Source organism: Lagenorhynchus albirostris, chromosome 1 (genome assembly GCF_949774975.1).
Source record: "Lagenorhynchus albirostris chromosome 1, mLagAlb1.1, whole genome shotgun sequence".
NCBI classification, from domain to species: domain Eukaryota; kingdom Metazoa; phylum Chordata; class Mammalia; order Artiodactyla; family Delphinidae; genus Lagenorhynchus; species Lagenorhynchus albirostris.
The window spans coordinates 45565872-45592877 of record NC_083095.1 but is presented as its reverse complement, the minus strand read 5'-3'; the positions used below and the strand labels follow the sequence as shown (position 1 = coordinate 45592877).

The 27006-nt window shown below is 38.4% G+C and overlaps 1 protein-coding gene across 13 annotated transcripts in view; it reads left to right on the top strand.

The window, feature by feature from the left end:
- Nucleotides 1–27006, top strand: part of FBXO34 (F-box protein 34) — a 92240-nt gene that overhangs the window by 43320 nt on the left and 21914 nt on the right. Inside the window, exon 5 of one of the 13 annotated variants that reach the window (XM_060142201.1) lies at nucleotides 20175–20338. The exons of the other annotated variants lie outside the window; for them this stretch is intronic. Coding sequence (XP_059998184.1) covers nucleotides 20256–20338 — 83 coding nt within the window. The 5' untranslated portion in view covers nucleotides 20175–20255. The remainder of the gene's footprint in view (nucleotides 1–20174; nucleotides 20339–27006) is intronic. 13 annotated transcript variants of the gene reach the window in all.

The window sequence follows — 27006 nt, the reverse complement described above, 5'->3', positions numbered from 1 at the left end:
CTTTAAAAGAATGACACAGCCATAGTACTTGGCGAAAACTTGTGAGAACCGACTAGGTCCAAGATGGCAGAAGGTTCGACTTCCAGTAGACCTTGAGCCTCATTATACACTCATTGTAATACATTAGCATGCTAAATGACACACCCACCAGCACCATGACAGTTCTGAGGCTAACCATAAAAGGCCGAAAAGTGGGCGGTGGCCCAATTGCTGGAAATCTCTGCCCCATCGCCAAAATAATTGGAATAATCCTCCCACTCATTAGCCTATGAAATTATCCAGCCCATAAAAACTAACCACACCATATGTGAAAGCTTCTTGCCTCTTGACTTTCAAGATGGCCCACACTCTGTCTGTAGACTGTGTTTCTCTCTAAATAATTCCACTTCTTACCTATCACTTCTTTTCCAAATTCTTTTGCAATGAAGCAAGAACCTCAAATTCACTAGGAACAATATGGGGGAAAAAGTAAATATCCATAATGCATAAATCAGAAAAGCTTCCTTACTGCTTTATGAGGTTATCTGAATCCTATATTCCTCACTGACCCTTTTAAGAGAAAGGGATTGACGTTTAATTATGGCAGTCTCATATGGTTGTTAGCATTTACTCCTATTTTACTGATTGAAAAACGGAGGATCAGATAAAACAAGCAGTTTGCATAGAATTACAGGCACATAGCTTGTAAGAGTCTGACTCCAAAGCCAATACTTCTGGTTCTAAACATATTTTCTACTTGAAGTTGAAACAGGTGGGAAGGGAGCAGGGCCTTTGAAAGAATGACATAGCCCGAGGACATGACATAAACTGATTAGAACCAAATGGGTCCAAGATGGCAGACAAGTCGACTTACACTAGACCTTGAGCCTCAGTATATGTTCACTGTAACATGTCAGCAAGCTAAATGACACACCCACAGGCGCCAAGACAGTTCCAAGGCCAAGCTTAAGGATCAAAAAGTGGGCAGTGGCTGAATTCCTGGAAATCCCCGCCCTTTCCCGAAGTAGCTAGAATACTCCTCCCACTCATTAGCCTATGAAATTACCTATCCCTATAAAAACTGACAAACCCATACCCTGGTGCCTTTCTCACCTGAGATGGAGTGTGTTTCTCCCAAGGCCACTCTTGCCTTCTGAGATGGCCCACACTCTGTCTGTGGAGTGTGTTTCTCTCTAACTAAATCCACTTCTTACCTATAACTTTGTCTCTCACTGAATTATTTCTGTGATGAGACATCAAGAACCTGAGCTTCACCAAGCCCTGAAACCAGGTGTGTGATCTCAGTTGAAAGACTGTGGGTTTTGGCTGGTTTGAGTCCCGGCCGCATGGGTTCAAGTCCCAGTCTGGGTTTTGGCTGGGTTTGAGTCCCAATCTGAGGTGCACGGTTTCAAAGTGGCTTATTTCTAGGGTCAGTTTGTCTTTTGGCAAATCCACTTGATAGCATAAAATATTTAATGTTGTAAATAAATCACAATTTGATGATATTTAAGGTGTACTAAGGAACAAGAATAACTTGCCTTTGATTTCTCATGGAATTAATTGATAATTATTAGCCTTACCTTTAAAGGTACTGCTATAGTATTTTAACATGGATTTTAAAATTTGGTTTTCACATTAAGATTCTTCCAAAGTTGGATTATTATCTTTATTTTACAGATGATGAAACTGAGATGCAAGTTTGAAGTAAGTGCTAAGTATGTCTAGATGTGAGATTCAGGTTTTCAGAAGAAAACAGTGGTTTACTTTAAATAGAACTCGGTGATTTGGAACGAAGATACTTCAGGCAAGCAGTGTCATAAATTCCTCCTTAGTTCCCTTATCTTTTAAATGAAGAGGTTGAACCAAGTGATCTCTAAATGCCTCTTGCGCAACACACGTGGGATCTTAGTTCCCTGACCAGGGATCCAACCTGCACTCCCTGCATTGGAAGGGCAGAGTCTTAACCGCCAGGGAAGTCCCTAAATGCCTCTTTAAATGCTTCAGGATGAGCATACTTTAAAAGCCTCAGCGATCCATGAGCTTGAATGAGAAAAATGTTAGATTCTTGTTTTCACTAATCTCTAACTGAAATGTACCATTTGCTTCAAACCACAGCAAGTCAGCAGTCCCTGTGACTTTGTCATCAATTGACAGTTAGATATTTTTATATTACATTGTAGTTGTTATAGATACCTTGAAAATATTATTTATGTTGGTCATAATTTGGAAATTATGGTAGTTAATAGACTTGTCATTAGAGCTCACTATTTTATATATTAAACAAGAAGTGTATTGAATACTATATGAGTTTTAAATATTTTGACAACCGTATAATCGGTTTTCTCAGTGTATATATTTTTGCTTTAAAAAATAATTCCAGAGTCTATAATGTTTGCATACTGCCAAAGAAGTTTGTAGCACAAAAAAGGTTATATACCCCTGAGCTACATGTTCTCCGCTGTGACTACAAAATGGCCCATGTTGATTCTGGTCGATGTGAAATAACTTTTGGACATTGCTTCTTCAGGGGGCTGTGTGTGAATGGGGGAATCATCTCTGCATTGCTCTCTCACGTTTCCAGAATGAATGGACTATGATTATGTAACTTTCCATGAATATTGAGCAAGCTAGATAGACGCAAAATGGTGATGATAGAAATACATGATCTTCTCTGTTTTGGATATCTTTTTTTGCAAGAATTAAGTTTCTAAATAGTTGTTCCATTTGAGGGATACAGGAAAAGACCTTTTATTTTAGGTTATCTGCTGTTGATTGTCCAAGCCAGGAGGACTAGCTTGCCAAAAACAAGTTACCCGCACAACACATGTACTGCACAAAATATTTCTGAAACAGATGATCAGTTGGAAGGCTGTATCACCTTAAAAACATTCGGGCATTTGCTACTGAGTTTCACCTTTTTGTGTTGAGTGTGTGTGGTGATTTTTTTTTTTCCATTTTTCTTTTGTGCTTGCTTGACTCTTAGTAATTTATGTATTAATTGGTTATGAGGAAGGAAATAGTAAATTCTTCATATTAGTAAGAATTAGGATTATACACAAAACTCAATAGCTTAATTGGAACACAAAGACTGCTAGCGTTCTGTCCTGTGGTGAGTCCATTATTCCATTTGTAATAAGTTTATCTTTAGATTGGGTAGGGTGGGATTTGCATTCCCGAAGTTACAAAGAGTTTCCAGATTCTTATCAGTCAGTATTAGGAGAGGTTGTTTTCAATGGTGATAATGAGGCTATTCCCAGGAGGAGACTTAGTCACTGGCAGAATTGTCAGAACCCTGAAATAGTTTGGGAAAACTTAAAATGGAAAAAGCAATCGTTTCAAAAAACAAAATGTGACCAAAAAAGCTGCTTTTGGGGGGAGGGTTAGATGGGGATGGATGGAGGTGGCAAGAAACCAGATGAAGGCCGAGAGCTATCTAGAAGCTGGAAGAGATGAGTATTATTTACCTAAAGCACTCTAGTGTGAACATGAAGTTTTGAGTGTCCTGAGATTAAGCTGGTTAACAGCCACTAATCTGGAAGTATGTTCTTTGTGTATATTGGCAAGGTTTAATTTCACTTTGACAAAAAAAGAAATTCTTCTGGTAGCAGCTTGTTTTTGTTGCAAGTTTGAGAAAAATTTAAGGCTTTTTTTTTTATGTCAGAGGCATATTTTATTGGTATTAGGTGTATGTATGTAAGGAGTGTTCATGATCCTACAGGCCACATGACCTAGGCTAGGGTTCACTAATTAATAATGAAGACAAAACAGTCTTTGCCATGATTAGGCAGAATGAAGACGAGAAATGTAGACCATGCCTTCAGGTATGTCTGACCCACCTCAATTTTAAGTGCAAAAGGGATCTTTTTTAGATTAGGATTTCTTCATGGCTACCTGCCTGCCAACATAACGAGCTGTAAAACCTTGTTTAGTTTTCCTTAAATCCAGAAATGATTCTATAGCAAATCCAAACAAATCCAATCACTCTTAAAGGAATAAGTGAAAACATGTGTAGCTGCTTGAGCTGGACTACATCTGTCTACAGATAGGCTTAGTCCTCTGTGCTAAGCAAATTCCTCCTTGAATATCCTATGCTGACCATGACCACCATCATCGTTCAATCTGGAGGTGCACAGAGGATGTGACAGCATTTACTTATCTGAACTGTGTTTTGTAAACTGACTATAATAACTTTACTAGCTAGATAAGAGTCAACCTGACAGCTATATAAGGAAAGAATAAAAACAAATACTAAATGCTATCTAGTTGTGTTTAAATAAGGTATCTTGAAATTTATATGTACTGAAAGCTTTTAATTTAGTGTCTGGAATAATAAAGATGTGAAAGAAATTGAATTTGTTGCCCTTAAGGGCACACTCTAGAGTTTGTTGTGTTTATTATTTGAATTTCTCACAGGGTTAAATGGAAAGTCTTTTTTATAGTGTTTTGAAAGAATGTAGGCTTGCAGAGGGAAACCCATTGTGAGATAGGGAGTCATTTGGTGTGGACTGCTGTGGTAACTCCTGGGAGGTAAGCTACCACCATTTCCCAAGCTGCACCAGGTTGGGTATCATATGATACAGGAATATCCCTAAATAATAGTTGGAGTATCTGTAAGATGATTATTAACTTTTTACTGGGCAAGTAGTAAATGTTGTAGAAAAATTGGAAATACCACAAATGAAAGGAGAAAAATTTCTTGTTGGGAAATCTTGTAATCTGAAAAAGGAATCATGAACTAAATCAAACTGAACTTCTGCTAGCTTTTCTCATGTTTTTATTTTGTATTTTTTTCTATCAAAGTGTTAAATATGCATAGTTTAAAGATTCAGTAGCTCTGTAAGACTTGTTTTGAAAAGCAACAGTTCTCCCACTTCATCCCTCACTTCTCCCTCTCTAGAGGCAAACACTTTAATTTCTTATAGCTGATTTTTACCTCTTTGTTCTTGCAGGGGAGTAAAAATTCTTCCTACTCTACTCCTAGGTTCTCTAGCTAGCGCCCTGTAAATGGACTGACAAGAGACGTACTAACAAAGGAAAAGCATACACATTTATTTAATATATGTTTTATGTAACATGGGAGTCTTAATGAGGAAATGCAGACGTGAAGAAGTGGTTTAGCTTGAGCATTTTTATATTGGGTTTGAAAGAGTAGAAAGTCTTGGAAGAACGTGATAGGACCAAATAACATGAGCTAAAGTTAGTAAACTGGGGAAACAAGGCCAGTTACTTTGAATTTCTCTCCTTGTCCTTCCAGCTTCAGAAATGAGGATCCTCCCTTCCTCCAGGTATAGGGAGGACATCTCTCACATGAGGGTCTTAGGATCTGCTTCAGGGTAGAAGAGAAGGTCAGAGAGTCCTTCCTGCACCTGTCCTTTCTCAGATTTCTTCAGCTTAAAATATTCACTATGCCAAGGCACCGTTATTTTGGGGTAGCAAGTTCTGAACCTTGTCATTCTTAATAGCATTCTTGTATTCTGATTTCTTGATTTCTCACCTTCAAGTATTATCTCTTGATTTCCCATTATGGCAGATGAGGATTTAGTTCTTTTTCCACATCCCCAGGTACCTTTTTTGTTTTCCTGTCTTGGTATAGATGTTCATAACTGCTTAGATCAGTATTCAGTGTTTACACTGAATACTGGAGGTGGTCCAGTGGTGGTCCAGTGGTCCAGTGGTTAAGACTCTGTGCTTGGTGGTCCAGTGGTTAAGACTTTGCGTTCCCAATGCAGGGGGCTCGGGTTCGATCCCTGATCAGGGAACTAGATCCTGCATGCCGCAACTAAAGATCCCGCGTGTGGCAACGAAGACCCCGTGTGCCACAACTAAGACCTGACACAGCCAAAAAAAAAAAGTATATATACACACAAACACACACACACACACACACACATACACACACACACACACACACACACACACACACACACACACACACACCCCTTTAAAAAAAAAGAGTGAATGTGCTATTCACAGTTAAGCCATGTAGTAATCTGTGAACACTTTTACTTTTCTGTACAACGTTTGTTTTTCTCTGAAATTTATATTTTTCTTTGTTGCCTACTTTTATATTAACTCCTTTTATAGTTCAAATTGCAACTTGCTCAACTTTCCTTTCAGGATTCTGACACTTCAGGTGTTCCATTAACTTCCCATCTTCCTGAAGGTGTGATCACATCTGGACTGGTTGCCCACTGTTTTTATGCATACTTCTTATCCTGGACTTCCCTTCACCAGCATCTTGGGGTTACTCTTTGCCTCTGTGTGTTGGATTTCTTGTTTTCCAGATCTCATATCTTCCTGTGTCTTACTTTGTCAGAATGTATTCTCCAGTAGCTGCCTGAGAAAGATTAATGGGAGTTTGATTTTTAATCACCTCTGAGACCTTGAATGACTGAATATGTCTTACTTTGTCCTTACTCTTAATTGTTTGTTTGGCTGGTATAGAATTCTAGCTTGCAGATCTTCAAGGCATGACTTCATTGTTTTCTAATTTCTTCCATGTTTACTGCATTGCTTTTGAAGCTGAAAGCCATTAAGTTTGTGATTATTTATATGATCAGTTCTTTCATTTCTGAGTGTTTAAAATTGCACAATAATATACCTTAGTGTGAGTTTGGTTCCCTCCATTGTGCTGAGCACTTGATGAACCCTTTCAATCTGGGAACTGTTTTGTTGATGACTTTCTCCCTTTTTTCCTTTTTATCCCCTCTTGAACTCTTATTATTCAGATATTGGACCTCCTGGACTAATCTTCCAGAATTCTATGCTATTCTGTTGAGTTTTTCATTTCAGCTGTTACATTTTTAATTACCAAGAAAGCATGCTTGTGATCACTTTCTCTTTTTTGTCTTTTTTTTTTTTTAGCATACTCTTCTGGCTTCATGTTTGTAATATTTTATCTTATGTTTCTGAAAATATTAATGGTGTTTTTCTCCCCAGAATTTTCTTCTGCCTACATAATCTCTATCAGGACTAGCTATGTAATTTGTAGGGCTAAGTACGGAGTGAAAATGTGGGACCCCTTGTTTAACATTATTAAAGCATTCCAAGACAGCAAGAGCATAGCGTCAAACCTAACATGGAGCTCTTCCAAGTACAGGGTGCTATGTGACTGCCCAGGTCACATGCCTGTGAAGCTGACCCTAGTCTCTCTCTCAGCTTTCTTTTTCTGTTTCCGTTTCTATTTTTCATACTAGAGATGTCTAACAACTCTTGGCTGTTTGCTAATATTTAAGAGTGGGATCCTAAGAAGCTGACTGTGAGCTCTGAACATGCAGGTAGGACTTATCAATTGTGTGCTTTGAGGTAGGATGATCTGTCTGGTCAAATTTAGTTTGGGAACTTTTCAGTATCTTTATATTTTTCCTTGTAGACTAATCACTGGTCAAATTCCCCAGAGATATCTCTTCTAATCTCCACTGCCTGGAAGTGAAGGCCTGGCTGTCAGCCTTTTGGGAAAGGTATTGATAGAGGGGAGGGAGCTGGGGTCAGTGACCAGTACTAGCACATCAGAGACAATTGTTAAATTTTCAGGAACTTTGCGAGTGAGTTGCTACATACTACAATTATTAAAGGTTATGCGGATTTATAATTAAATGTTATATTAAAAATTAATAAGTACTAAAACCCCACCACTTTCTGTGTATTGTATTACTTTTTTTTCTTTTATTGTGGATGCTCTTGAGAGTACATACGTCTGTCTATATGGTGGGAATACTATGTAGTAATAGACATCGCTTCTGAACTCTGCATTCAGTGACATCATTTGGTAGCTTGAAGCAGCTATACTAGTAAACAGCAAACATTGCAAATAACTACACTTGTCCTCCCGCCCCCCCCAAACCCCAGCCAGTTGTTAAACGTTTATTTACCAACACACTATGGACTGGAATCTAGTACATATGTTAACTTAAACTGCCTTCACTTTACCTGGTGGGTGATTCCTAGTCCATATAAATCTCTGTTTATTTATAAACCTCCTTAGATTACCTTGAGTCTTGCAAGGGTGAGGGAAGGGCATTTGTCTGCCTGCCTGAGAGAGTGAAAAGGAATCTGAGAATTGCATTTCAGAACGATTTTCTGTTAATTCTTCCCATTTATCCTTGCTGAGCCTTTTGGAGAAGTATTCCCGGAAGCTTACCTTAGGATTCGTTTTCTTGGGTCTTTGGGTCCTTTACCTTTTAATCATTTATTTTCCAGCTTTCAAAAATTTGTGGCTGTAATCTTCAGTTCTCTTCATCTCTGTGGGTTTATATCTTAAAAAAAAATTATCCCTTGGTGTTTGGGGAAGGATCAGTGAATAGCTATGTGTTTAGTCCACCATCCTTACCCAGAAGTCTCAGATCTAATTCTTGAAAAAAATAGGTAAATAGATTCAACAATTTAAGGGAGTTCTTAGTAGGCTTAGCCAGTCTCCTGTTGGTTTGCAAATCATATATAAATGCAGTCAGGAAAAAATTCTACTGATTCTAGAATACTTTTCATTTTCATAAAGGAAGAAGTTACCATCTGTAAGTAGATGTTGAACCAGATGACCTGCTGTTAGTTTTTGGTATGGATGTGTGGGGACATAAGGAAATACAGAGCAGTTTCAGGTCACATACTTTGGTATTACAGAGAATTGGAACCACAGTACCTAGTTGTCTCAGATTCTGTAGCCATTCCAGTTGCCCAAGTGGCTGGATCTGGCAACCTGGTCACCTCATCCACTCTGCAGCAGACATTTATTGCTCACTCATTTAGTGAGTCTTCCAATCTTGTGACTTGTCTCCATTCTTAACTTATTTTGCTCAAATTCAGTGTCCTGCTTTCCCCATTAGATTTGATGTGTTTGGGTTGGTTAGACTCTCATTACCCTTAATTTCACACCAGGCCACCTCATAGTCCATTAAGTTCTCCTTTGTCGATTGATTGATGGATGGATGGATGGATGGTTGCCTTAGGTCTTCATTGCTACCCACGGGCTTTCTCTCATTTTGGTGGCTTCTCTTGTTGCGGAGCACGGGCTCTAGGTGCGTGGGCTTCAGTAGTTGTGGCTCGTGGGCTCTAGAGTGCAGGCTCAGTAGTTGTGGCTCATGGGCTTAGTTGCTCCGCGGCATGTGGGATCTTCCCAGACCAGGGATCGAACTCGTGCCCCCTGCACCGGCAGGTGGATTCTTAACCACTGCGCCACCAGGGAAGTCCCCTTTGTCTATCTATTGATGGTTACCTTTTGGTTAAGTCTAGAATAGAAAAGTGTTAGGATACCAGTGTGGCAACTGAAGTGGAAGAAATTGCTTGTAATCTCTCAGGAGGGGGATGTGGGACTCTCAGGTACTTCTCCTGGATTCCTCTGTCGAGAAATGCATCTATTTACATATATTTTTAAGGCTCAGGACAGTTGTGGCTAAAAGGAACAAATATCTGACAGGATATAAAAGGAATAAATATTTGACACTGTGCATGTGAAATTATATTAGATGTCCAGGTGAACCTTCTTGTTCAAAGCTGTGAAGATGGTAATAATTTCTAAAGACCGAGGGTATAGCCATATCCACTTGTTAAATATTGCTACTAAAATGGCTTCTGGTAACTGCTGCTTATTGCCCCTTTTTTCAGTCTTCAGTTTTTTCTCCTTCCCTCACCATCTTTTGTGTTTTAATTAGAGAGTTTTTCCCCCTCTGTTTATGAGATACAGGTCAGGCACTTTGTATGTGCTAATGGCTGGGGCGGTTGTTTTTTGGTTGTTATTTGTTAGTTTTTGTTTTTTAAATCTGTTGTAATTTCTGGTGATCTCCTGCCTGGGAAGAAATGCTTCTTTTTCTCAAATGGCTCAGGGGGATTAGGCCAGGTTTTTTCCATATGATTATATGCTCTCTACAGAGAGTCTGAAAAGACTTTTTTTTCTGGGCTTTGAACTTTATTCTTTTTTTAAAAAATAAATTTATTTATTTATTCATTTATTTATCTGTTTTTTTGTCTGAGTTGGGTCTTTGTTGCTGCGCTAGGGCTTTCTCTAGTTGCGGCGAGCGGGAGCTACTTACTCTTAGTTGCGGTGCGCAGGCTCCTCATTGCGGTGGCTTCTCTTGACACAGAGCACGGGCTCTAGACGCGTGGGCTTCAGTAGTTGTGGCTCACAGGCTCTAGAGCACAGGCTCAGTAGTTGGTGCACGGGCTTAGCTGCTCCACGGCATGTGGGATCTTCCCAGACCAGGGCTCGAACCCATGTCCCCTGCATTGGCAGGCAGATTCTTAACCACTGCACCACCAGGGAAGCTCTGAACTTTATTCTTATTAAAAAATATTTCATGAGTACGACTGTTAAATCATTTTGAATAACATATTTAATTAACAAGGCATCTTATGTGAAAACAATAAAATACTATGAAATTGGGACTGTTTTGGGGTGTGCAGGTCCTAACTGTCATGCTTGCCATAATCTCTTCCTCAGAAACTGACCTCCATTTTCCTTGGCATTGCCCACAGCATGCATTTGTAATAGGAAATCTAAAAATGAGGGACCTTGTTGGTATGGTTTGGGGAGAATTGTGGTAGCATTATGGTGCCTTTAATAAAAGCTCATTCAGGCGGTGGACTTTGTCTAGGTGATAGTGATTGCCTGCTTAACCAGCAGCGTGAGAGGAGCTCCTTTTCTCAGCCCTAGATGGTAAAGCGGTTAGCCCTAACGTAGTGGTATAACGTGGAGCTACTGCCACACTTCTCACATCTTTGAAATGCCCCTAAGCTAAGTGGTAGGGTGAATTGTTTGCCAAAGTTACCAGCAGGTTTTTTTTTTATTTTTCCTGCCTCCCTTCACTTAGTGGACACTTTTAAAAAATGAGTTTTAAGATGAGAAAGTTTAAAAAATTTTTATGTATAGTCATGGTCTTTAACTTTTGCTAAAACTGGGTTGCTGTTGAAATAGCAGATGGGTGTGATAAAAATGGGAACATGTCAACTGTAAAAAGAAACCAGTGCAGATTAAATCACAATTAAAAATATCTATAATATGATTCACTAAAATGTTTTTCCTTTGGGTTAACTATTAATATTGTGTCCTGTTTTTGGTCATCTTTTGTCAAAACCAAGGAATAAAAAAAAAAATGGATACAGAGAAAATGACCAAGGGTGGCTTTGAAATTTCTTCGTTCAAAGATTTTTAGGACATGGGGTTTACGCAGTCAAAGAATCTTGAAAACAGGACTTGCAGGAACAGGCTGATATGGACTTTTTGCTTTTTCTATTCAAGTTGTCAAAACATGGATTATACTTATTAGCAGTATCTGGTCCTCTTGTAAGGTAAGGAGTATCAGAAGGATATTATCCACAGAGGCCTTAAAAATGATGCCTTATGTCCCTTGTACCAGTCCCCAAAGTATTGTATACCTAGTATACTTGACCTTTTGCTGAGACAACTTGCAACATTTCTAATTGGTCCCAGTGCTTAACTCAGTGCCGAGCCCCAGTAGGTGTTCAGCATTTGTTGAATACAGAAATGAATCAATACCTGTTTCCAAACTGGTGCTTTTCATAGCCCTTCTTTGTAAAGCTGCTTCAGGGATCTGTCAAGAAAACTAATCCAACCAGCCTACTTCTCTTTGAAAAATCCTTCAGTGGCCCTCATCTCCTTGAAGTTTTGCTTCTCAGTCTTTTTTCCTTCTAAAATTATTTTTGATATTGTAAAGTCAGAAGTTCAAAGAGTGTTTGAAAATAGATGTGAAAAAAATAACATGTCCCTAACTCACCTTCCAAAATATCCAGTTTGCTGGGCATTATATATCTTTCTATGTATTTGGCAAACTGTATATAGTCTTTTCAGTTTTGTTTGTTTTACACCAGTAGAATTATGCTAAAATATTGACACTCAGCTCCTTCCCCATTGGCTAGGGTGAACTGTTTAATGTCATGGAAATTAATCTTTGTGTATATTGCAAATATTCTCCCAGTCTTTTGCTTGTCTTTTAACTTTATGGTGTCTTTTCCCCAAATAGATGTTTAAAATTTGTATTTAGTCAGATATGTCAATATTTTGTGTCTTTTGCTTAGGAAAGGATTTACTTCCCACTAAGATTTTAAAATCATATTCTCATAATTGACAGTATTGAATTTTACAGTTTACTCAATATGGCACTTTTAAGTTTTTATGGTATAGTAGGCATCTACCTTTTCACTCAGATATTTGGTTTTCTCAATTTATTCAAACATTCTGCTTTTCCCACTAACTATGCATCTCCAATATTGAGGATGCTGTTATCTTGAACTCCTTACCTGTTTCTGCTCTACTGCCATACTGTTTTGGTTACTATAGTTTTAGCATATGTTTTGGAGTTTTTATGTTTTTCCCACCTCAAATCTTATTGACTGTTCTCTTCCATTCACTTTTTAAATTTAGATGTAAATCACATACTGTAAGATTCACCTTTTTTGTCTTTTAATTTTTTTTTTTTTTTTTTTGGCTGCGACACATGGCATGCAGGATCTTAGTTCCCCAACCAAGGATCAAACCCTCACCCCCTGCAGTGGAAGCATGGAGTCTAACCACTGGACACCAGGGAAAGTCACCTTTTTAAGCTGTATGGTTCACTGGTGTTTAGTGTAGTTACAGAGTTGTGCAACCATCACCTCTAATTCTAGGACATTTTCTTTCTTTCTTTCTTTCTTTTTTTTTGGCTGCTCTGTGTGGCTTGTGGGATCTTAGTTACCTGACTAGGGATTGAACCTGGGGCCACAGCAGCGAAAGTGCTGACTCCTAACCACTGGATTGCCAGGGAAGCTGCTCTGGGATATTTTATCACTCCAAAAAGAAATTCTATGCCCATTAGCAGTCATTTCCTATCTCTCTGTGCTCTCTCCCCTCCCACTGCCAACCAACCCTAGGCAACCACTAATCTACTTTCTGTCTCTATAGGTTTGCCTATTCTGGACATTTCCTACAGATGAAACCATGTAATGTGTGACCTTGTTATCTGACCTATGAGTCTTTCACTTAGCATTCATATGTTCAAGGTTCATCCATGTTGTAGTACATATCAGTACTTCATTCCTTTTTATGGCTAGATAATAATCCATTGTATGTATATGCCACACTTTATCTATTCATCCACTGGTGGAAATCTGGGTTGTTTTCCCCTTTGGCTATTCTAAGTAGCTCTGCTATAAACTTTTCCATACAAGTATTTGTTTAAGTACCTGTTTTAGGTACATACTTAGTAGAATTGCTGGGTCATGTGGTAATTCTTTTTAAGATTTGTTTTGTTTTTAATTTTGATCTTTGATAAGTTTTTGTACTATTAAACCAAATAGTTTTTAATTTGATTGTTTAACTTGAAAGCCCCATAACATATAGTTTGCAAATAATGACAGATTTTTGTCTTTTCCCTCAATGTTCTAATCTTTTTTTATAATATGATGGCTGGCATCTTTATTCTTGGTTCTAAGAGGAAATATTTTTAATATTTTGCTGTTGTGTATGCTATTTCCTATAAATTTCTGGGAGAGTGCTTTCATTAAGGTAAAGTTTTACTCTATCCCTAGTTTGCTAAGAACTTTTTAAAATCAGGAATAGATGCTGAATATTATTTTCTTTTAAGAATTTTCTTTTAAGAATTTATTGAGATGTGGCATCTCTCCTTTAAACTGTTAATGTTTTGGGAGCATTGGGCTTGGTACCACTATTTGCTTTGGTTGATTTCCTGGTTACTTCAATGGATTTTTCTTCCCATCCAGACCAATCTGAAAACCAATCTGAGAACCTCTGTTCTGGAAAATCTGTAGTGCCAGGTTCAGTGATGGTGTAGAGCTATGCGTGTTAGAATACGCTGCAGCATGTTTATTTTCTTCAGTTCTCTTATTCCCTTCATTTTTTTCTTGTAAACTAAACAATTTAAAATCTTGTTATTCAGAGTTAAGAAACACACTTCTTTACATGTTTATAAATGCACTCCATAATTGCTTCTGCTGCTCCTCCTACCTTATTCCTGATAAAAAACAAAGCTACCGAATGCTTTGAATGCTTTGAAATTACATCTGTTCCTAGGGCCCTCATTACCATAGTAACAAGGAGGCAACTCCATTGCTTTTCAAAAGGACCTAAGACAATCCAAATACCTTTTCATAGATTAGACCGCAGGCCTGCTCAAGGGGGTGTCTAAATACCCTCAGCATACACAAAATACAACTGAGATAGTTTGTAGAGGAGAGGAAGTAAAATCTAAAATCCCCTGAGTTGAGGTTCCATCACATTACGAAGACTCCAGACAAATCCTGATGGGCTTTACTTTCTACCTGGTGATAATCAAGTAGCTTCCTATTAAGGCTCATTAATATGACCACCCCACTCCACCCCCAATCCACATTGAAAATAACTGGTAGAGGTCTGGGACTAGAGAATCAAATGAGGCAAAGGTTAAAAGTGATATTTATCTAGTTTTTGGCCACACCGTGTGGCATGCGGGATCTTAGTTCCCTGACCAGTGATTGAACCCACACCCCCTGCAGTGGAAGCTCAGAGTCTTAACCACTGGACCACCAGGGAAGTCCCCAAAATGTGATTTTTATTTTTGGGCCAAATTGTGTAGTTGGGGCCCACAGGTAATCTTTGGTTTAAACATGTTGTGGTTAGATTTTTATTTTGGGCTGCGTTGGGTCTTAGTTGCTGCACACAGGCTTTTCTCTAGTTGCGGTGAGCAGGGGCTACTCTTCATTGAGGTGGGCGGGCTTCTCATTGTGGTGGCTTCTGTTGTTGCAGAGCACGGGCTCTAGGCGCACGGTCTTCAGTAGTTGTGGCTCGCTGGCTCTAGATTGCAGGCTCAGTAATTGTGGCACATGGGCTTAGTTGCTCTGCGGCATGTGGGATCTTCCCGGACCAGTGCTTGAACCAGTGTCTCCTACATTGGCAGGCAGAATCTTAACCACTGCGCCACCAGGGAAGTCCTGTGGTTAGATTTTGAAGTGCCTTGCCACCTGAAACATCTCCCCTGATTTTATCTAATCTTTTAGCTTATGAATAGAATTAAAGAGCTTAGGAAAATCAAAGTATAATTCATTGTGGACTAGCCAAATAATTTTCTGTATGGATAATGATGACCAAAAAAAGCCTAAGTTTAATTATTATCAGGAAAACAGGAGAGTTTGAGATGCAGGATAGAAAAACTCCCAATAATACAAACTCCGGGGAGTATTTTGATATTAAGTAAAAAAGTAAAACATCCTAAAGCAATTGGTATAATTTTTATTCAACAGTATTGAGTGTCCGTAACATATGGTTTGGGGCCTGGTAGATATAACAGTGAACAAAATTAAGTCTTTTCCTAGAGCTGATGTTCTAGCAGAGGAAAGATGCACCAGCATAGACATGTCAGGAGGGAAGGAGAAAGTGCTGCAGAGAATGTAAAGAAGGGGTAAAGGGAATAGGGAATGCAGGGGAGTAATACTCCTTTATGTGGATGGTCACGGAGTGTCTCTTGAGAAGATGACATTTGAGCAAAAATGTGGAAGAAGTCAGAGTGACACAGGTAAATATCTGGGGGAAGAAGCAGAGGGAACAACAGCAAGTGTAAAGGCTCTGAGGTGGGGTTGTGCTTTGCGTGTTTGACAAAGAGCAAGAAGGCCAGTCGCATTGGAACAGAGTAAGCAAAGTGGGGAGAGACAAGTAAGGAATGAGAGATGGTGGGGTATCATCGTAGGGGAAACCATTGAACGGTTTGGCATTGAAGATGATATTGTTGAATTTCCCTTTTTCCTTATAGGATCACTCTGGCTGCTGAGTTTGAGAGTAGACCATATGGGGAGTAAGAGTAGAATTGAGAGAGACCAATAGGAGACTCATGCAGGTGAAAAATGCTAGTGGTTTAGCAGGGTAGTAGCAGTGGAGGTGGTGAACGGTAGTTGCATTTTGATTATATTTTGAAGGTAGAGCCAATGGGATTTGCTGATGTGGTTGTGAGAGGAAAAAGGGGGTCAAGGATGATTCAAGGATTTTTGGCTTTAGCAATTGGAAAAAGGATTGATGTTTACTAAAATGGGTAAGATTTTGGAAGGGTGGTTTGTGGAACGTGCACAGGGAATCAGGATTTTGTCTTGGACGTTTTGAGTTTCAGATGCTTATTAGATATCCAAGTGGAGATTTAGAAAAGTCAGTTTACAAACCCGGAGCCCTGGAGAGAGGTTGGGAGCTGGCCACTTTGTGCACTGTGTAGGTTATTTTTAGAAATGTTAGACTGGGGGTGGGGCACTTAAGGTGCCAGTTTCCAGACTGTTTGAGGCGCCCTGAGGCATCATAGCCAACTTGGGTTGCTGCAGGTTATTTTCAGATTTCCAGGAAAACATTACAGATGGTGCATGTGCTTGACGTGTGTTTTTTTAAAGTTTTAAAAAAGATGTTTGAGTTGTGTGCATGTGTGTGTCCTGTGCTGCTGGGATCAACTGAGTGCAGTTTTGTATGTGCACCTAGTGTTTCTCACAGAAGAAATCCTACGTAAGCAAACACGAAATTCATATTTTACTCAAATTGTTCCCCAGTATATCAGTCAATCCTGTATAGCATAGCTGATTTTACTTATTTAGAAGTTCTTGGAGGGTGGGATAGAGAATCTGTCCTGAAAGGTAGAGAACCACTGCCTGGAGGGCCAGGAAAGGACTGATGGGTGTTTGTGCAAAATGTCTTTAAAAAGCAGTTTATTTCAAAAATTCTTGCATATTTTGCATTCTTTCTCTAATGTATTATCCCATTCTTAAACCTTAAAAATGGTTCAAATTAATGCCATGGAGTAACATTTGTGGCAAGAATGAATGGTTAAGTAGGTTCTTCTCTTTCAAGTTAGTATGCTATTCAACTTTGAGATAAGATGACTCTCATAAAATTAGGGAGAGTTGAGTAGTATTGGATGCAATCAGACATCTTTAGAAGGAACATAATCTAGCAAATGAGCAGTTAGAGAGATTTAGAACCGTCAAGGAACTAGTTCAAACTCAGAAGGGTAGGAACACCTAGGAAGCTAAAATCCATTTAGTTAATCAGCTGAAGAAAGTATGTAATAAATGGAAGTTGATTAGGCCTTAAGGAGGAGCTTAAAAACAAAAATTTAAGCCATGTTTGTCCAGCCTTTAGGAGAGAGAGGGGTGGGGGAAGAGGCTGAATCTTTCAGTGTTGAGTGAGCTCTTTGCCGGTGCGGGGTGGTGTATAGAAACTGATTATAGCTTGGTTGAATTCTTCCTTAGATTCTTCTTTCTTTATTTTTTTCATGTATAACCCAAACCTCCTGGTTTAATATCAGAAAGAGGGGACAGTATGAATGGAGGACTCAGGTATTCCAATTTCTGAAATTGGAATTTTGATCCCCATTACGACTTAATAAATTGACACACTGATTTATAGTATGAGCTAGCCTTGGGAGCCTTGTCAGCTCAGAGCACAGTGATAAAGGTGGGTTTCTGGTCCTCCATCAGTGTGTGAAGTTATGGCTAGGTGGTCATCTCATGATTCCTTTGTGATTCTCAGGATTTATAATTCTAGCACTAAGGAGGTACTATTCAGGAAACCAAATAAATATCACACAGTTTTTTGTTTTGAGCATGAAATAAAAGAATTGCATGATCTTAAAGGATATTTAACCAAGTTTTGTGTTTCTTGAAATTTTTGAAACACTCTGTTTCTTTCTATTCAGTATTGTTTTGGAGAGTCACTGAATTTTCTTTGTTTCTGGGCTTTGTGGAATGTGAGTAGACATGTGACAGTGGGATAGAATTAAAATACCTGTGTAACTTTTTTTAAAAGGCATTTGGGATTTAAAAAAGAAAATTTCACAATAATTTGATTTTTCTAATAAAATTTGCCTATTTTAAGGGGATTTTCTCTTGATTAGCCTATTCTTTGTTCCTCTAACTACTGATGACCCTCCCTTCCCTTCCCCATCTTCCCAAATAAGAGCCTGTGGAAGGCATTTATCTATAGTTTTGATTTGTGTGTTTTCTGTAACCATTAAAGAAATTTAGAGCTGAGTGGCATCAGATAGCCATGATGTCACTTTTCTCTTTCTATCCAAATTAGTTTTTAGTATTGAAATCAGAGGAAATACTGTGCACTTAGGCTAACAGTGAGTGACCTACAGAATAATCTACCTATTTTTAACTTAATTCCTGGGTATTCTTCCTTTCCCTGTATTATCTCAATCTCTCCTTAATTTTTGTGTGTGTCTCCATAAATATTATTCTAAAATTTGTTTCACATCTATTTAGAGTATTTCAGGAATGGGTTGAGCACATACCAGGATCAGAGTCAGTGTCCAAAAAGACCTTGCTTTTTGTGCCATTTTGCTTCTGTGTGTTATCCTGATAGTCTCATCTCATTTCTGGATTTGTCATGTAAATGGGCACTCATATTCTTTCTAATGGGTTTTATTTATTACATTTTTGTTTCATGATACAGTGACTAAACATAGCTTTCTGAAATCTTATGCCTATATATATCATTAGTACATGATGCATATACTTCTTGCTTCCCTTTCCCTCCATAGATAACTTTATGTATCATACGCTTTATTCATCTGTCTCCCACTTAGAACACAGGTTTGATGAGAATGGGAATTTTTGTACTTGCCCACTGCTGTATCCCCAATTTCTGGAAAAGTTCCTGGTACTATCTACTATAGATGCTCAATAATACTAAGTGAATGAATGAAAGATCCGTTCAATAATTTAGCTGTCAAACTGTGAGATTTGAATAAAAGGAGAAATAATTGCTTGAACATTCAAATTAGAGACTAGAAATTGTTTTATACTTGTGATGTGAAATGGGAGAAAATTCACCAAGGTTTAGGATTGGTGAAAATTCCCAAAGGTAAGGGGCCTGATCTCTTTACGTCCCTCCAGATGGTAGCAGTTTGAGTGCAACTACCAGTGTTGCCGACCTGGATGAGGATGGGCCTACCTTTTTTGTAGTTTTAATCAAATCACTGTAGTATATACTTATATATTAATAGTTTTTCCTATGCGGCTCTCATCCTCTCTTTTACTGAATAACTTCAGGTCTTGGAGCAGTGTTTTGTAAATTTGAGGAACATGTGAATCCCATCCTAAGGAAGAAATTTATTGAGGTCCTTCAATGTGAGTAGAATTGAAAGTTTTGTAGGGAATTCCCTGGTGGTCCAGTGGTTAGAACTCCACATTTCCACTGCTGAGGGCCCGGGTTCAATCCCTGGTCAGGGAGCTAAGATCCCGCAAGCTGCATGGCGCAGCCAAAAAGAAAAAAATAATTTTTTTTACATTACATTATAATGTAGTTAAATATATAATGAACAAAACTAGTAAACCTTGTATGCTTCTAGATCTTAGGCAACTATAAAGAGCAAATAGGTACATAATATATACAATACTTCAATATTATTTTGATGTTAGTTTGAGTAAAGTTTGAAAAACTAAATTGATACATGCAATATAAATGCTGACATTCAATCTGCAGATTCTTATGGGTTTGTCGTGTTTTAAAGATATGTGACTGTGATAACTCACTCTCAACTTTTTCTCCATTTGAACTGCTGCTGAAACCTTTGTTCACATTGTTTGGCTTTCATTTTGCCCTCATTAAATTAGGGTTTCAAGCACATGGGAGCATATCTGTAGGTATTAAATAATTATTTTCTAAGCGAATTCAGGAACTGAAGAATATCCTATATGATTATGCTTTGGTGTTTAATATTTTTCTCACCTAAACATTCCACTCAGTAGAAGTAAGAATTACAGTGAGTGTTACTCTCCATGAGGGCATTGTTATGTGCAACACTGAATAGACTGATTTAAAGGGTCTATTTATATGGGAACCTGGGTCTAGCACTATCACCTCTCCATAAGTTCCCAGGTAATGCAGGTTAGCTTCTGGTTTGCCCCTGGGTAATTTTTAGTTCTTTGCTAATCACTGTAGAAGATTTTTCAGATACAAAGCTCTTTCTCAGATTGTCTTTTACTATGCTTTTTAAAACTGGGAGGGAAGTGTTTAATACAAGATGAGACTGAATGTCAGTTCCTGAAATAAAACATATTGTATAATGTTTTCATAAGGAGGACTTGGTGAACCTCTTTATTTAAATCTTTTATAACTTAAAATGTGCGTTTAAAATTTTTAGTGTGTCAGAAAATGTTGACCTCTGAAGTAATGACTACATCACTACTGTGGTCTTGAGCAAGTTTCAGTTTCTGGGCTTTTATCTCCTTTTTCAGCACAGTGGTTGCAGGCTGTGAACTACAAAAACACTGAGGAAAATGAAGTTTGTGGTGACGTGAGGGCCACAAGGTGATAGGTGGGCATGCAGGGATTGGGGAGAAAGAAGGAGCAGCTGGTACAAAGACCCCAAGATGCAGATGCGCTGAGGAACAGAAAGAGGACCAAGTGAGATGTTTGTAAAAGTGCTTTGTAGATACAAAACATTCCTTACAGCTCAGGTGCTGTTATGTTTAGGGAAGATGTTTGTTTTCTTTTTCCAGTGGGCTGTGTTTGTTAGCTACAGGGCCATCTTGCCTAGGGAGTAGGATCCTGCTTTGAGGATGGAAAGCAAGAGTTGGACCCATGTGTCACAAATTCAAGCAGTTTGTGAATTAGGATTTCTATTACTTTATTTGTGCTAATAATCTTTTATATAAGATTGGGCAGTAGGAAAGAGGAATAAGCTTATTACTAGAAATTTTTGGGGAGGGAGTTTTGTATCATTTCTAACTCTTACCATGTTTGGCTTTGCTTGCTGTGTGTAGTTTTGCATCTATTATAAATCTGATCTTGGGTGTCAGTTTTTCCTTTGTGGTTTGGTTTGTTAACAGTTGAAGTACCTAAAGGTTCTGGGTGTGAACTCTGCATGCTTTATAACTAATTTAGAACCAGGGAAGTTAGGGTTTTCTATTGAAGTAATTAAAGCATTGTGAGATATATATATATATATATACACACACACATACATAATACACACACACACATGTAAACTTTATATATATAAAAACTTACACAGAAATTACCAAAACATGATAATAGGACATTATTTATGTTTTTATATACTTTACAGATGGAAGTTTTAAAAATTTCTTGGTGTCTTCTTCTTTTCTAGTTTGGAAATTTATTATACATTTATTATACATTATACATTTTGTTAATGCTGATGTTGGTTTGGCTTTTTTTTTTTCTTAATCTATATGTAAACATGACCTTAGACAGCTGTGTTTAATATAGTAAAGAGTCATGGGGAGACTTTGCAGTGTTTCTTGTTGGGACTTAGTGTCTATGTATTTTAGTATTTAAAGGATGTGGTTTGGGACTTTGAAAATGAGAAGGAGGTTGCCTAACTCATAGCTGAATGCCTGCATATCTAGATTGTTCTGTCCTGGAGGTTATTAGTAACATGAAAGTTTTCTTTTTTTTTTAATCTCTTTCCATTAGTCTGGTGTGAAAAAAATGAAAGTTGTTTTTATTTTAGTTAAAGTGACAGTATTAAGTATTGTGGCTCTGTGTGTTTGCGCATGGCTGAGAGTAGGATTTTCTTTAAAATCTGATGTTGCATAGGAATGTTTTAGGTAACTAGAGTGCTGGAGAAAAGCTGCTGCTCAAGCCAAACTACTTTTTGCTTTGCAGGAAAGTGGCGCCGAGAGTCTCTGTGTCTCCACCTTATGAACCTCCCGTCTCTGAGAGAGCAGGGTGCTAGATCAGGAAATGGTGGGTGGAGTTGCTTAATCGCATCAACTTCCTGGGCTGCCCAAGCATTGATTAGTCAGACACTCATAATGTTCCATTTAAGAGGTTCTTGCTGATTGGCTGGTTTCTTCTAAATCCTTAGGTTTGACATTCATGCTTACGAAAACCCTTGCCATGTGCAAGGCACTTTGCTGCGTGTTCTATGAGAGATACAGAAAGGAGTAAGAGTATTCTTACCTTTCAGGAGCATACAGTATAGTAGGGGAGATGAAGACAAGATAGACCATGGTAAGTGTCCCAAGAGAGTAGTTCTGGAAATTCAAGCAAGGCTTATAGTAACCATTGATGGGTGTGGGTGGGGCTGTGGATGAGACCTGGGCAGGGAAGGGCCCAGTTGGGTTTCAGTAGTTCCTGTAGGTAAAGAGTGACAAAGATGTTAACATCTTTGTCACTCTTAGGCTTCCCTGGTGGAAGATGTTGATAGGTAGGGAAGAAAGGTCAAATGGCTACTGTGAAGGTGAAGGAAAAAGTAGGAGGAGGCAGGAGCTATTAATCATAAGCACTGAGTTTTCCCCAAAATTCTGTCCAAAATTGTTCATGTGCGTACTCTGGCATTTTTCTGGGCCAGAGAACTCAGACGTTTTCTCAGATTCTGAAAAGGATCTAGGGTCCAAGAAGATTGAGAACCACTGGGCTGAGTTATCAACCTTAGATGACTGAGAGGATGTTGAGGCTTTGTAGAGAAACAAGGAGGTCATGTGGAACAGTTTTCCTTGTGGGAGGTGGGGTGGGATTTGGGGGAACTGAGCTTTTGAAATGGTCCCCCTAGGGGGGCAGGTTGCCTTGTCAAACTAGCAAGTTAGGTGGGTCCATTAATAACCCTGTATGACCCTGAAGGGCAGGTGTTTTCAGGAGCTCCTTAACATTATTTACCCCTTTATTTGGAGTTCAGATTGATGAAGATGTGGGAGACGAGGATGCTACTGTAGAATAGTTCTGGCATTTACTTTTCATGAAGCTCTTCCTGTGTGTAAAGCGTTCCGTGCTTGATCCAATGGGGTATTTATAAAATGTCAGACAGGGAATTGCCCTTAAGGAGTTGATGGTATTGTAATGCTTTTCCTTTGGCTTTTTGTTCAGCTTGGATCTGTGTTCAGTTATCTTCAGGTCTTTGACCATTTCCTGGGCAAAGAGAAACATTTCTATTAACATGAACTTGAAGTGACTTTGGTCTGTGACAGTTATAAATATACTGTACTTATAATTAGGAACCTCTGTACAGCTGATTTAGTGACTTCTGGACAAATCATTTGACTCTTCTATTATTTGTTATATAGTATGTGTTTGTATACACACACATGGCCTCGTTTAAAATACTATGAAGCACATTTTAAAAATGACCTAGTGGGAATTCCCTGGCCGTCCAGTGGTTAGGGCTCCACGCTTCCACTGCAGGGGGCACGGGTTCGATTCCTGGTTGGGGAACTAAGATCCCACATGCTGCATCACAGGGCCACAAAAGACCCAGCACGTAGTATTCATTACACTTAGTTGGTCAGCTTCCACATTTGTGAAATGGGAATAATAAATAATAATGATAATTTTATGTATCTCATAGAATTGTCCTGAAGATGAAACTAATACATATACATACATAATCAAGTTCTTTAGAATAGTATACAGCTTAAATACTCAATAAATATCAATGGCTACATTATTAATAATAACATTTTAATATTAATACTATCATTTCCCCTGCCCCATGAGTGAATGTGGGGTGACTATTGTTGTAAAAGAATTTGCAGTAAGATGTCTCTAAATAGTAAAATTCCCTATGTATTTATTTAAATATTTAATTTATGTTTATCTTTAAAGTTGTGGAAGTTAAGTGCACTTATACAAGGCAGAGTCAGGTATTAATTAGGCTGCTCATTTAGGTTACAGCATGAGGGATTGAAAGCCATATTTGTTTAATTAATGGGTTGATCGGCCTTGACCACTGTTGTCTTTCAGTTCTTTTTTATTTGACTGCCTGTGTGTTTGTCTCCCTTTTCTTATCTTTTTTGTGCCTTCTGGTTTATTTCCTGTTCAGTTTTCAGTAAAGGGTGTGGAGTAGGGCAAGAAGAACTTATGTTGGTTGGTGCCCTGGGTCTGAACCAGGAAGGAGTGCTGCATCAGACAGCCTGGGCCTTAGTGGGGATGGACTTAACAATGATCCCTGCAGAGCTGCCCTACCCAGGGAACCTGTGAATTCCACAGTTTCTCACTCCAGATCAGATGGTATGCAGCTCCAACTGTGTGTGCATAATTAACATTTCTGGGCTCATTCATCCATTGTTTCCAAATGCTTCCATTTATTTATTTCTCCTCTTGATAATGAGAAAATTTAGTTGTGTAACAAAAATACAGAGCTAGAATGATAAAACCCCACTTTGCCATTGCCCAGCTTCAACAGTTTATCACCTCATGCAATCTTGCTTGATTTCTACTCTGAATCTCCTCTTCTCCCCCATCTTGTTTTGAAGACATCATATCATTTAAGCTAAAAAGATTTTAGGATGTATATCTAAGGGATGAGGACTTAAAAATACATACATACATACATATATGTTAATTTTTATGGTATGTCTGTTTGAGGATCCACATATTTGGTTGATTGGTTGGTTAAATATCTTAATGTATAGGCTCCCCTCTTCTTTCTTTCTCCCCCCAGCCCCCCTCCCATCTTGGAATTTGCTTGAAGAAACCAGTCTTATTTTGTTCTATAGTTTCCCCTCAATCTAGATTTTGCTATTTTGTATTCCTCCAGTTTTTCGCATATTGCTGTCTTCTACATTTCCTCTGAGACTGGCTCTAAAGGATTAACCAGATTAGAATAGATTTTTTTTTTTAAGTGTCTTTCCCGCCCCCCCCCCCATCAGGAGCATGTAATGTTGGGTTGTGTTTCAGTTTTGTGATGTTAGCAGCTACTGATGATCATTGCCTAGATCCATTAATTCAATAAAGTTTGGAAAATGGTGATGTCTATTTCTATCATTCCTGCTATTTATTTTTAATCAAAACCTGTCGGGAAATAAAATTTAAGGCATTTAATGGCTTTAAGTGTATTTTATTTTGAATAAATATTTATTTGAATTAGTATTCTCTCTCTGACTTTGTAGCAGTGGTTAAAATATAGTGCATGATTCGGTGTTGAGATGTGCGATATGTTATATTGGGTAGCTGATAACTTCAGAATGACTTAAGACCCATGTAGTTCACCTAGTTAGGAAATTACCTTAGAGTGCTTAAAATATGTCTGCTTAGTATAGTTAACTTTGGTATTACTTACTGAAGACCTTGGTTTCAAAATTGTGCAGTTTTTTTGTAAAACTGTAGAAGGGAGGCTTGGAAGATGATCTGATTTTGTTGAGTTTTTTAGTCCTATTTCATAACTGCCACGTTTTACATTTGAGTGTTTTTTTGTTTGTTTTGTTTTTATTTATTTATTATTTATTTTTTTTGGCTGCATTGGTCTTCGTTGCTGTGCATGGGCTTTCTCTAGTTGTGGCGAGCGGGGGCTACTCTTCATTACATTGCGGTGGCTTGTTGCAGAGCACAGGCTCTAGGTGCGTGGGCTTCAGTAGCTGTGGCTCGCAGGCTCTAGAGCACAGGCTCAGTAGTTGTGGCTCACGGGTTTAGTTGCTCTGCGGCATGTGGGATCTTCCCGGACCAGGGCTCGAACCCATGTCCCCTGCATTGGCAGGCGGATTCTTAACCACTGCGCCACCAGGGAAGCCCTACATTTGAGTATTATTCACTGGTTTGTGGGGCTCACTTGGTATCTTTGATGACCTTCCAAATATTCCTATTAATATTTATAATATGACAATATTTTTGTTTATGGAAAGAATTAATTTGTTTATTAGAAAAACCCAGTCACCTCATTTGTATTTCATTTAAAGCAAGCAGCTGAAGCTAGGGACTAGAGAGTGATCTAAGGCCTAGTGGTCTGAGCAGCTCAATGAAGCTCATAAGAATATCTGTGGTGGGGTTAATAGGGGAGGTTTTCTTCAGTAGATCTAAAAGTGACCAGATAATTAACTTCTTTCCTCTCATACATTCTTACTGACTTTCTTCTGTACTCTCTTCACATCTTGTTGTCAAGCTCAGTGCTCCTGAGGTGAGCCAATTTACCTTACTATTCATAGCTAATAAGTGTGGTTGAATTTTTTCTTCAGATACATCTGCAATGAAATGAACCTGATTTTTTCAGTAGTTTGCCAGATGGATCTTCAGCAAGTTAATTACCTAACTCTAAAGAGTTACCTAACTCTTTAGAAAATAATGGTATCCCTTTAACAAATAGCAGTTTTGTTTTCTGAGGCTTCATCTTGCCACTAATACTTCGTTGGATCCAACAGGCTATAGCCATCCAGTTGAGGTGCTTGTACAGTAGAGGTGGATGTTACATTCTCACTCTGTTTTCCAGATTCCAGCTGTCTCATTTAGAATACATCATTCATGCAAATTCAACAAACATTTTTTTGAGTAAAATTCTGGGCAGCAGTGGTAAACCAGGCAGATTAAGGGTCCCTGTCCTTGGAAGCTTACATCTTAGTGAAATTATCCACAGAGTTCCCCAGGTCAAATTCTACATAAATTGCTCTTTTGCCCAATTGTCTGAACATGTCCAAAGCTGCTTTTTGAGGAAAGTCAAAGAGAGCACCTTTGCAAAGAGAGAGAGTAGACTACAAGCCAGGTTTTAAAATTTCACAGCACAATGTTATCTTTGCTGGCTATGAGTTTGGTATGTAGAAAATAATGGAGCTTCTTTCACTAAACAAGACTTGCTAGTGATTTCTGCCTATTATTTTCTTTTTATTCTAGGATTTTGTGCTGAATTGCAATAGGTTTTCTTAGTTTAGATTTTCTGAAATAATATTTCTTCTCTCTTCCCCCCTCTGCCCACCTTTAGTGTTGGCTGGTAAGATTAAAATTTATTCTGATATTATTTGGTTGATCATTAGCTACTTCCAGGCCTTTGGGAAGTAGCTAAATGTAAATGATTATCACATATCCTGTATTTTTCAAGATAATCTCAATTTCAACTATTTTGTTCCATTTTTGGACAAATTTGGTTTTTAATTTAGACAGTAAGGGATCCTTTAGGACAGTCCTCTTTAACCTGAATCCATGGACCCTGATGAACTTCAGGGAGGTGTGGTTTGTAAATCTCCTGAAACAATGATGCCAAACTTTGTAGACAAGTGCTCTTTACTCAGGAGAGGCCTCTTTATTTTCATCAGAATTTCAAAGTGCTTATGGGGACTGCAAAATGGCTAATAACCACTGTATTCTGTATAAAAAAGATTTTAATTAATAGGAATGATGACATTTTT